The 12164-nt window shown below is 36.9% G+C and overlaps 1 protein-coding gene across 12 annotated transcripts in view; it reads right to left on the bottom strand.

Annotated features, from left to right (window-relative positions):
• Positions 1–12164, bottom strand: part of KTN1 (kinectin 1) — a 109080-nt gene that overhangs the window by 65547 nt on the left and 31369 nt on the right. For 6 of the 12 annotated variants that reach the window (XM_021085523.2, XM_021085571.2, XM_021085690.2 and 3 more), the window contains 4 exon segments: positions 10629–11181; positions 7338–7475; positions 4523–4693; positions 1756–1886 (listed from right to left, as the gene is read on the bottom strand). In XM_021085523.2, coding sequence (XP_020941182.1) covers positions 1756–1886; positions 4523–4693; positions 7338–7475; positions 10629–11151 — 963 coding nt within the window. In that variant the 5' untranslated portion in view covers positions 11152–11181. 12 annotated transcript variants of the gene reach the window in all.

Genomic DNA, 12164 nt, shown 5'->3' with positions numbered 1-12164 from the left:
TTAAAAAGTAGTCATTTCATACAGGAAGAAGCATAATAACTTCACCCGGAGATTTTTCCCTGCTAGAAGATTTTTGCAATCCTCACAAATAACTAAGAACCCTTAAGATATAAACTTACCCAAATAAAATAAAATAAATCAAAAGACAAATTCTTCAAACAGCCACAGCAACATGGGATCTGAGCCACATCAGCTACCTATACCTCAGCTCATGGCAATGCTGGATCCTGGACCCACTGAGCAAGGCCAGGGATAGAACCTGCATCCTCAAGGATACTGGTCAGATTCATTTCCGCTGCACCACAACAGGAACTCCCAAGAAAGTTTCTTACAAGAGAATAATCTGACTTTGTATCCAAAGTCAGAAAGTTATCACACTTACTCTGATGACCCTTGAACACCCTGTTTACTCTGAGCCATTGCTTGGCACCACATGGAGACTGTCCAACAAGCATACTGCATCAGAAAGTGCCAAAGATTTGTATAACACATTGTCAAGAGATACTTAGGAGTATGGACAGACTTATAACACTACAACGAATGCTACGACAAAGTCATTCAGGCTGTTATAAGAAAGAATAGCAAGGAGAATAATTTAGACAGGAATTCAGATTGGCCTCATATGAGGAAATGATATTTAAATGGAGACTTGAAGGAGAAATTAGCCAAAGGAAGAGTTAGGGAATAGGGGCTTGGGTAGTTTTAGGACAGTCCAGAAAGAAGAAATCATTTGGTATGCTTTAATGAGAAGAGAGGAAAAATGTCATGAGATAAGGCTGTAGAGAATGATAGACAAAGGCCTTCTAAGGATCTGGATTATGTTCTATGTGCAAAGAGAAAGACACCAAAAGGTTTTTAAAGCAGGGAGTAATATAACCTGATTTACCTCTTAAAACTTGCCTTGCAGTTGTATAGAAAAAAAACAGATTAGAAGGCTATGAGGAAATGCAGAAACATCAACTAAGAAATGAGAAGTGATAGCCTGGACTAGGGTGGTCTTTAAGTAAAAAAATGTAAGCCACTAAAGGTTTTAAAGCATAAAAGTGTGAGGTGTGTGTGTGTGTGTTTAGAATAAGGACAGTTAAGTCCACTATCTAATACTGAACACCAGATACCATGTCATCTTATCTTATACAAGTAACACCTAAATACTTGCTACCTTTCCCAATATAACAAAGTACACATGACAATATAGTGAGTATGACCCATTAAATATTAACTCCATGTGGATTTGTTTTTGTTTTCTCAAATTTTAGTTAATCATAGCAATGATTCTATTCAAATTATTTATTTTAGAAGGGGAGTATTACATAGACACACACACACAAGAAAAAGATTCCCAGGTGCTATGAATGATGTTATCTTCAGTCACAAAAACATTCCATGTTATCCAGAAATCACCTGACCTTGCCTTCAATACTTACGTTCAGAGCAAAGCAACTTAGCCAAGTGCCAAATAGCCTTAAAGTTATATAATCTTATTTATTATAAGCAATTCACTTTTGTCAAAACCTCAGATTACTCATACACACCTGACAGAACTAAATAAGTACAATGATTAGTACCTATACATGAAATAACTTCTTAAGGCAATCTAGAATTTTTAATGCTAAAGTGCTTTAGTATTTAAGTGATTAAGTGCTTTGGGGTGTGAAGGTTGGGAGTAGATTATAATTTCTTGCCCTAGCAGAAATCTTGCTCAGTGAATTTCTCATCACTGCTCTGAAATAGGCCCATAATCAAAAATATGCTTACTTTCTTTAAAGCATCCTGTATCACACCAGACTTCTCCTTTAGCAGGTCTACAATACAAAGGGCCTCATCTTCAGAAAACATCATAGTCTTCAAGGACAGAAGGAAATCTTTAAATTTTACTTCAGCATTTTCTTTAAAAAAAAAAAAAAAAAAGGAATTAATATTTAAAAAGATACAAGAGAGTTCCCGTCTTGGCTCAGCGGTAATGAACATGACTAGTATCCATGAGGACACAGGTTTGATCCTTGGCCTCGCTCAGTGGGTTAAGGATCTGGCACTGCCACGAGCTGTGGTGTAGGTCGCAGACATGACTTGGATCCCACGTTGGGGTGGCTCTGGTGTAGGCCAGCAGCTACAGCTCCAATTGGACCCCTAGCCTGGGAACCCCCATTTGCCGTGGGTGAAAAAAAAAAAAAAAAAAAAAGATAGAAGCAAAGGTCAACAGCAAGAATTCTTGACTCAGACAGTCAATAACCAAGAGAAAATAGATTTACATTTCCGCTCAAGCAACAATGAATGTTCTGGTCAGAGGAAAAAGGTGTTTATCAAATTTAATATGGAATAATTACAGTAATTAAAAATTTGCTCAAACTGCACAATATTAAAATGCCAGTATACCTTTTAAAAAAAATCATTCAAATTTCTAGTATATGCTAGTTATCTCTATTAAATATGTTTAAAATAGCATTTAACCATAATACAACAGAGAAGCCAAATATTACAGATGAGAAAATAAGCTCAAAGACAATTGTAAAAAGGAAATTTGATTTTTACAAAGATCAAATGTATTCAAGCAATCCTGACATTTAAACAATCCAAACATCAACTATCTCCTGACTCACCACCTCAATTCCCCAGGGCTCCTATATCAGGCAATAGCTTCCACTTCTTAAAAGCAACTGCCACTCATTATACCCAAAGGAACACAGAGCTTCAAAAACTTCAGCTACACTCTAAGTTTAAAAAGGCGGTTGTGCACATGCACGGGAACAAGGGATATATACAAACTGTACTTTCAATTCAATTTTGATATGAACCTAAAACTGCACTAAAGGAAAAAAGTCTATTAAAAAATAATAAAAGGCAGTTGTGAATTAGCATAATTAAGTATAAGAAAGTTAACAAAGCTGTCAGAAAGCACAGAAAAAGCAGTAAAATGAAAATGGAGACCACTAAGGGACAATCCATGAATCATACATCTGTTATAAGGAAGAAAAAAAGGAAAGAGCCCATCAATATTTCTGCTCTTAAATGTCCAGTGACTTGAGAATAAGAAAGGATTTTTTTTTTTTTTTTTTTTTTTTTTGCTATTTCTTTGGGCCGCTTCCGCGGCATATGGAGGTTCCCAGGCTAGGGGTCTAATCAGAGCTGTAGCCACCGGCCTACGCCAGAGCCACAGCAATGCGGGATCCGAGCCACGTCTGCAACCTACACCACAGCTCACGGCAACGCCGGATCGTTAACCCACTGAGCAAGGGCAGGGACCGAACCCGCAACCTCATGGTTCCTAGTCGGATTCGTTAACCACTGCGCCACGACGGGAACTCCAAGAAAGGATTTATAGTCCAAACTTTGATGCCATTTTCTGAAAGTAAAAGGTATGCACCTTTCTAAGCTTGAAAATAGGCAGGTGGTATTGGCTGGTTTATAGACCGCCCCCCATCAGCAGCCCTTCTGGAGACCGTGGGGCTTATTCCATCCTCAGCTGGTTTACTAGCCTTCAGTGCCTTTTTTCTCTTTTTAAATCTCTTCCAGTAATATTATTTTAGCTCTTTTTTTTCTGAAAAATGGGTAGAGAGCATTCTTTTGCAGAAAGAAAGAAGAAAATGAAAATGAAAACCTGAGGTTTGGGAAGTTCCTGTTGTGGCTCAGTGGGGTACAAAACCCAACTAGGATCCATGCGGATGCGGGTTCCATCCCTGGCCTCGATCAGTGAGTTAAGGATCCAGCATTGCTGTGGGCTGTGGTGTAGGTCACAGATGCAGCTCAAATCCCAAGTTGCTGTGGCTGTGATGTAGGCCAGCACCTACAGCTCTGATTCGACTCCTAGCCTGGAAATTTCCATATGCCGCAGGTACAGCCCCAAAATGAAGAAAACAATTAAACAAAAAAACCCTAAGGTTTTTTTTACATTGAACATAAGTATATGTTGTTAGATATTTAATTTTTTTTTTTGGCCTTTTAGGGCCGCACTCATGGCATATGCACTACAGCTCATGGCAACACCTGATCCTTAACCCACAAAGCAAGGCCAGGGATTGAGCCCACAACCTCATGGTTCCTAGTCGGATTTGTTTCCACTGTGCCACAACAAGAACTCCTGTTGTTAGATATTTTAAATTAAATATTAAAATCCTGTACAATGGCTTAAACCCCACTTGTAAAGAGAGCTACAATGTACAGGGTTTTTTTAAGACAGCATCTGAGGATGACAGAAAGAATTTTGACAAAGGCAGTCTAAAGATACAAAGATTATATTATTATTAAATATTTATTTTTCAAGTAAAAAAAAAAAAAAAGAAAAAAAGAAAATTCTCAAAGACAATAATAGAAGGAGAAAAAGTCACCAAACAGCAAAGTAAACCTTAGGCAAGTCAAAGTCCAATGTTCAGCTCTACAAAGCAGACAAGGCTGGATTAGAAAGCTACCAATACATGTTTTACCACAAAGATTCTATTAGTCTTTTATGATTTATTGTTTCTATGAGAAAATGCACTCATTCCATCAGAACTCAAAAACGTTTTTTTTCAATACAACAGATTGTTACCTTTGTCGGTTTCAATCTTCAGTTTTTTAGCCCCCGTTTTCTGGATTCCTTCTACTTGGTCAGGTTTAATCAGATCAATAATCTCCCTCTTATCCACAACAGGATTTGAGTCAGCATTATCCATCAAAGGAATATAAGTTGTTGCATGAATAAGGGGTTCATCTACCAAGACTGCAATTTAAGTTCAACAAAATCATAATTACTCAGGGTTTTTTTAATAAAAGAGTAATTAAATAACATGTAAGCATACTTAAGGGTAATGATAAATACAGTTATTTTCAAATTTCTAATACCAGCTCAATTTGGCTTTAAATTCCTACTTCATCATTTAACAAGTCAAAACACTCTTCAAATTAAGCAATACCAGTTTAAATCATTTAGGTTATCTATGTGTACTACACATCTCTCTAGTATCTGAAAATTTCTTCTTATACAATCTTTACGTTTTAGTTCTTATGTTTCTCCTGGTTTAATTAAGAACCCATTCATAGTGAAGAAGAGCTCAAGAAAAAATATTTTAATTATGTATATTGGTACTTCACTGAACTCTTATTCCAACTGAAAATTCTTTTTTTTTTTCTTTTCTGTTTTTTTTTTTGTTTGTTTGGTTGGTTGGTTTCTTGTTGTTGTTGTTGTTGTTATTGTTTTGCTGCAACCACAGCATGTGGAAGTTCCAAGGCCAGGGATCTAATCCATGCTGCAGTGGTGACCCAAGCCCCAGCAGTGACAATGCTAAATTAACCTTAACCTACTGAACCACCAGAGAATTCCTCAATTGTTAATTTTTTTTTTTAATGGCCACGCCCATGGCATATGGACATTCCTGGGCCAGGGACTTAATCTGAGCCACAGCTGCAACCTACACCATAGCTGTAGCAACACTGGATTCTATAACCCACTGTGCCAGGCCAGGAATCAAACCCACCCATCCACAGCGATCCAAGCCGCTGCTACTGGATTCTTAACCCATTGCGCCAAAGTGGGAACTCCTCAACTTTTAATTCGTAATATTTTTTAACTTTCTAGATGTAAAAATTAGTCATTGTTCCTTGTAGATATCTTCTCACTTCCAATAGTTACATCTCTAATTTCCATGGCACATTTTATTACACTAGTTAAAACTTCCAGAACAACATTAATAGTAGAGGATGGAAGCCTCTTTACTTTGTTCCTAATTTTAATGGGAAGAACTCTGAATAGTGAAGTCTGTTATCTATTGGTTAGAGAAACACACTTAATACATTCATATGGAAGTCTCTATATATATCCTACTTTAGGAAAAAAAACCCAGAGAATTCCCTGGTGGCCTAGTAGGTTAGGAATCCAGCATTGTCACTGCTGTGGCTTGGGTCTCTGCGGTGGCATAGACTCAATCCCTGGCCCTGGGAACTTCACATGCAGTGGGCGTGGCCAAAACACACACACACACACACACACACACACACACACACAAAACTTTAGGACACATACAGCTCTTTTTTTTTTTTGGCTGTGCCGTCAGCATGCAAAAGTTTCCAGGGATAGAATCCAAACCACAGCAGTGACAACACTGGATGCTTAAACCACTGAGCCCCACGAGTGACCTCCCATATAGTTCTTTTATTTAAAATCTCTAATAAATACTTAATATTATCAATATTTGTGGGCAATATTTTCCTACACCTGATTGCTTGATATATCTTAATTTTACTGCAAATGACAGAACTTTATCTTTTCCTTTTCCAATTTTACTACTTTCTAGCACTAGTTGATACCATAGCCCAATATTATAAAAATCACCATTTATATAAATTCCATAGCTAAGCCTTCCATGAACAATTCTAAACAAAAAACTGCTCCATCACTTTTAATTGGATGCTTCCCATATATACACACAAATTATGTTTAATAAATAATTAGGAATGTAGGGTAATGATAGATCTAGCTAATGTTCTCAAGAATAATCTTTAATAATGTTAAAAAGTACAAATATTTCAGGAATACTTTTCTTCTATGAGGTTGTATGTATTTACATTATTTTCAAAACTCAGTTAATAAGAATATTTATAAAGGAGTTCCCATTGCAGCTCAGAGAAAACAAATCTGACTAGTATCCACAAGGACTTGGTCTGATCCCTGGACTCGCTCAGTGGGTTAGGGATCCAGCATTGCCATGACCTGTGGTGCAGGTAGCAGATGTGGCTTAGACCCTGTGTTGCTGTGGCTGTGGTATGGGCCAGTGGCTGCAGATGTGATTGGACCCCTAGCCTGGGAACTTCCATATGCACATGTGGCCCTTAAAAAAAAAAAAGAGCAGTTCCCATCATGGCTCAGTGGTTAATGAACCCGACTAGTAACCAAAAGGTTTCAAGTTGGATCCCTGGCCTCGCTCAGCGGGTTAAGGATCTGGTGTTGCCATGAGCAGTGGTGTAGGCTGCAGACGTGGCTCAGATCCAGTGTTGCTGTGGCTGTGGCATAGGCTGGCAGCTGTAGCTCTGATTCGACTCCTAGCCTAGAACCTCCATATGCCACAGCTGCAGCCCTAAAAAGACAAAAGACAAAAAAAAAAAAAAAAAAAAAAAAAAAGAATATTTATATGTGCTTTAACCTTTTTAAATTTCAGATAAAGTTCTTCACCACAAATTTATACCATGATCATCTGTCAAAGCACTACAAAACCATAAGGCTAAAGAGAACCCTCAACTTGTATTAGTATTAAAACTGTTATGGTACACATTAAGCTGGAAATTCAAGAACATGCGAAGTCTCTAGGGTCATTGCCCTAATGTACTTCTCTAGAATTAATATTTATAAAATACATATCTACACATTTCACCATTTTCAGTCTTTTGTTTCTTTGATGAAACTTTCTTCTTTCCTGATCCACTTTCTTGTTTAGTCTCTTGATGCAAGGGTAATGATTCTTGCTTTTTTGAAGGTGCCATAAGAGGTTCCACCTTTTTATCTGGATCATCTTTATTAAAAATAAGTGAAAAATCATCATAGCAAAAAACAAACATATCAGAAAAGATTCAAGTATTAATGAATATGTCCCAGAATGCTTAACCACCAAAATTTTAAACTCTTATATACAAGTCTCTATCATTACAGCTTTTTTCCTCTGCCACACCTGCTCTATAACTTCATCAAAGCTTCTACTACTTGCTCCTTCTTTTATATCCCATTTCTCAGCCACTCCTAGCCCTACTCAGCTTATAAAGCCATGGTTAAATTTCTTATCTTAAAAAATAAAACCCTTCCCACCACTGTAATCCCTAGCCTCCCACACCCATTTCCTTCTCACACTAACAAAACAATAGTCTGTACTTCCCTTTCTACCAATCATTTCTCAACTAATTGCAACCTGATTTTTATCTCTTCCACTATATCCATACAAGATTTTATTCAGGTTCCTAGTAACCCAAAAGCCACACTCTATCAATAAAATCCTTTAATCTTTTTTCGACTTCTCTTTAGCATCTCATGGTCTCATACTAATTGGTCTCTGACTCAAAATTCTTCCTCTCCATTATGCTAAGTGAAACAAGGCGGTTACAAAAAGACAAGTATTGCATGATTTCATTTAAACGAAGTACCTAGAGAAGTCAAATTCATAGACATAGAAAGTAGAATGGTGGTTTGCCAAGAACTACAAGGAGGGGAAAAATGGGGAATTAGTGCTTAAAAGGCTCTGAATTTCAGCTAGGAAAGAAGAAAAAGTTCTTAGGATGGCTGGTGGTGATGACTGCACAAGAATGTGAATATACTTAATGCCACAAAACGATACACTTAAAAATGGTTAAAACAGTAAATTTTGTTTTATATATATATATATATATATATATATATTTTTTTTTTTTTTTTTAACCACAATAAGATAGATAAAATTTAAAATTCTCTCCTATCAGCTCCCATAATTCTTTCTTTATACTCAGAATATTCCTTTGCGGTCTCCTTTGTAAGCTGTTCCTACTGAGTATCTTATATGCTGGTATTCAGAGCTGTGTCCTCATTTTAAATACTTTCCTTGAATGATCTTATTTACTACATCCATGACATCAACTACTCCTGCCTTCACGCTTAAGGCTTCTGAATCTGTATTCTAGACTTACACCTCTGCACTTAATTTCCTATTACATCCTGAATTGCTCCCTATGTAAACTAGCCCCCATAGGCACCAGAAACACAAACTGAGAGCATTTTCCTCTCTATATATATCCATTCTTTTCCCATTGTTTCCTATCTTGTTCCTACCAACATCTACAAATCAAAGGTTGGCTAATATTTTCTAAAAAGGGCTAAATAGTAAATACTTTAGGTTTTGCAAGCTAAAGTATTTAGACTCTGTCACAACTGTTCACATGCTATGGCAGTATGAAAGCCAACCACAAACATATGTTAACACAGGAGTGTGGCTGTATTTAAAAAAACTTGATTTATGGACACAGCAGTTTGAATTTCATATAATATCCACATTTAACATAATATTATTCTTTTAATTTTTTTCAATCCATTGGAAATGTAAAAACCACTCTTGGCTCATGGGCCATAAAAAACTAAAAGCAGGCCAGGTTTGGCTCACAGGTGGCAGGTGGCCAAGCCTGACCTAACAGAGAACTTGGAAATCGTCTTTGACTCTGCTTTCTCCTTTATCTGCCATGTCTTATCCAATAGTTAGCCATGTCATTTTTGCTTTGTAGATCTCTCGAACCTACTATTTCTTGTCACTCCCATAGTTCAGTCCTTTAACTTTGGAAAACAATACACTCTTAACAAATCTACCTACATCAAACACTGCCCCATGAAACTTGTCTTCCCAAGTTATGTGCCAAAAATACCTTTCTAAAATGTAAATCTGACCACATAAACTAATTTGCTTAAAAATCTTCAACAATGGCTAAATTACATCATCCCAACACCTTAGCATTCTATACAAAAATCATTATGATCTAACCACTCTGTTATCTTTTCAGCTTTGTTTCCTACCACTGCCTACCACCTCCCATTTCATAGTTCAACAATACACTGTACTCTTATACTTTTATGCCTTTATGCATGATTTTTTGCCAGTGGGGAATGAGACCTGACTATTTGCTTGGTGAAGTGATTCATTCTGGAAGACTCAGCTCAGACACTGCCTCCTCTGTAAAGATTTTGAACCATGGTGCCCCATTAAGTACTAGTTGTTTTGGCTTCTGTACTACCTCTAGACTTTGTACTTCTCTTACGTAAGTCATGTTTCATTATTGGCTTACATACCTTTCTGTCCCCATTTCTCTCACTTCCCTAGTACCATGCTTGAGCATAGCTGGCAAGCAAATATTTAAAACCCAACATAACTTAATAATCCACAAGATATGAAAATAAATTAATGGCAAACACAAGTCTTTTCAAACAGAGCAAACTGTTCGCAGTTTCATCCATCATACCAATTCTCATGTCCTTTCTGTTGCACCAATTAACTTTTCTCCTTGGAATACTCTATCCTACCTTTCCCCAGTCACTAAGAAAAGCTAGCTAGTATTTATTCAACCTTTGAGATTTTAGGCATTACATGACATGCTCTAAATGGCTCACCTTACAACTGGTTTAGACATACACATCTCATTATACTAAAGTTTACATATTACAATAATTTGTTTGTGTTTACAGCCTGCATCTCACTACCTTGAAAATGCACTCTCCTAGTACCTAATATAATGCTTAGCATAAAAGAGAAGTATGGTAAATGTTTTCAAAATCAATCAAGGGTGAAAAGGATATCCTTAGGTTATCTTTAAGTCCTATCACACTGATTAGAAAGTACTGACTGAAATAAATATAAAAGTCTCTAAGTGCTGATATTTACAGGTCCTTAGTGATTTTACTAAAACAGTTAGATTTTATATTTCAATTAAAGGTCTTCTCTGTATTTGCAATGCGAAATCCAGTTTTAAATGCCATTTTATGATCAATACTAATTATTTATATCAGCAATTAATGAAAGCAAACACACAGTGAAAAGGATAACGACCTTAATTTCAGACTCAGTATTTATGTACACACTTAACAAAGTATCTGAACCTAATAACTCTAAAGTTATTAAAACAAATATAACCATGCAATAAAACTGAATAGATTACAATACCGCTTCCATTTTTAGATTTCTTCTGTCCTGGTTTCTTCTTTGAGGCAGCTGCTTCAGAAGGGGGGGTGGGCTGTTTAGTAACTGGGACAGGTTCTACTTTTTTGCATGGAATCTTTGATACATCACTTTCTTTGGTGACCTGCTCTTCTAGTACAGGCTTGTGTTTCTTTTCTTTCTTCTTTCTTTCTCTAACACTACTTGAACTTTCAACCACATTCAGTGGAACAGGTACAACTTGCTCATCTTCTACAGCCAAGGCATCGGATAATTTAAAGTCCCGGGTTACACTCTCAGAATCAGATTCATGGAGGTTCCCATTCTGGATTTCCTTCTTCTTATTCTTTTTCTTTTCTGCCTTCTTTTTATCTGTTTTGGTAGGAATAAGCTTTTGTTCTCTTTTCTGTTTTGCAAGAACTTCATCATACAGTGTTTCTTTCATGAAAAGCCAGAAGAAGAGGAAAATTACTGTAATAACTACTGAAGGAATAAGAACAATAAAATATGTTGACTCATAAAACTCCATGGTGCTTTTGTGAATGTGATCCTATAAAACCTAAATGTGAAAGAAGGGAAAAAAAAAAAAAAAAAAAAACGAAACTAAGTTGATCTTTAAAAACTCAACACACAAAACCTCTGCCCTTTCAAGTGGTATTTCAAATTTAACCTGATCTACAAATCTAAGCAGGTTAGTTTTAAAATCACATACTTGATCACTTGGCCAACTACAATTCAAATATACTAGGGGGAAAAAAATGTGGTAAATAGAAGTATAACACATCCTTCTTTTTTTTTTTCTTTTTTCCCCTTTTTTGGCAACCCCATGGCATATGGCATATGGAGTTCCCAGGTCAGGGATCAGATCCGAGCTGCAGTGCAACCCACCCCACAACTGCAGCAACACTGGATCCTTAAACCACTGTGCCGGTGGAGGTCGAAACTGCAACCCAGCACTCCAAAGACACCGCTGATCCTATTGTGCCACAGGAGAAACTCCCATTCTTCTATTTTTAAATTATGTTAAAATGGCTATTTCAACAGGCCAAATAAATCTGAAGAGAGTCAATACAGATAAAGGATAAGGCAACTATTACAGCCTGGTCTAATAGTGAGGGTCTAAAGTAAGGGAAGAATACAAGACAACTCTTACATTTCTAGCTTAGAATAATCTGTAAATGATGAAATCCCACCTCAAGTTTAGGAATATAGGAAGAATTTCCTGTCTGGGACTTTTAGATATGATTTTGAAGGGTATAAACTACAACCATCTAGAAAATATCAGCAGTCAACTAACTAGACAAAATCAGCAGTAAAAAGCTACCATAGGTTCTAAATCAGGAAACCAAAAGGAGCAACTTTTGGAGTTCCTATTGTGGCACAGTGAAAACAAATCCAACTAGTATCATGAGGACGTGGGTTCAATCCCTGGCCTCGCTCAGTGGGTCAGGGATCCAGCAATGCAGTGAACTGTGGTATAGGTCAAGGCCATGGCTCAAATTCCCAGTTGTTGCCGTGTAGGCTGGCAGCTATAGCTCCAAT

The sequence above is a fragment of the Sus scrofa genome, chromosome 1 (assembly GCF_054392235.1).
Source record: "Sus scrofa isolate SSC_HxYL_T2T_F1_AM1 chromosome 1, Sscrofa_HxYL_maternal_Yorkshire_Landrace_v2.0, whole genome shotgun sequence".
NCBI lineage: Eukaryota > Metazoa > Chordata > Mammalia > Artiodactyla > Suidae > Sus > Sus scrofa.
Note: the sequence above shows the minus strand (reverse complement) of the source record. Positions and strands in the feature narration are given on the sequence as shown.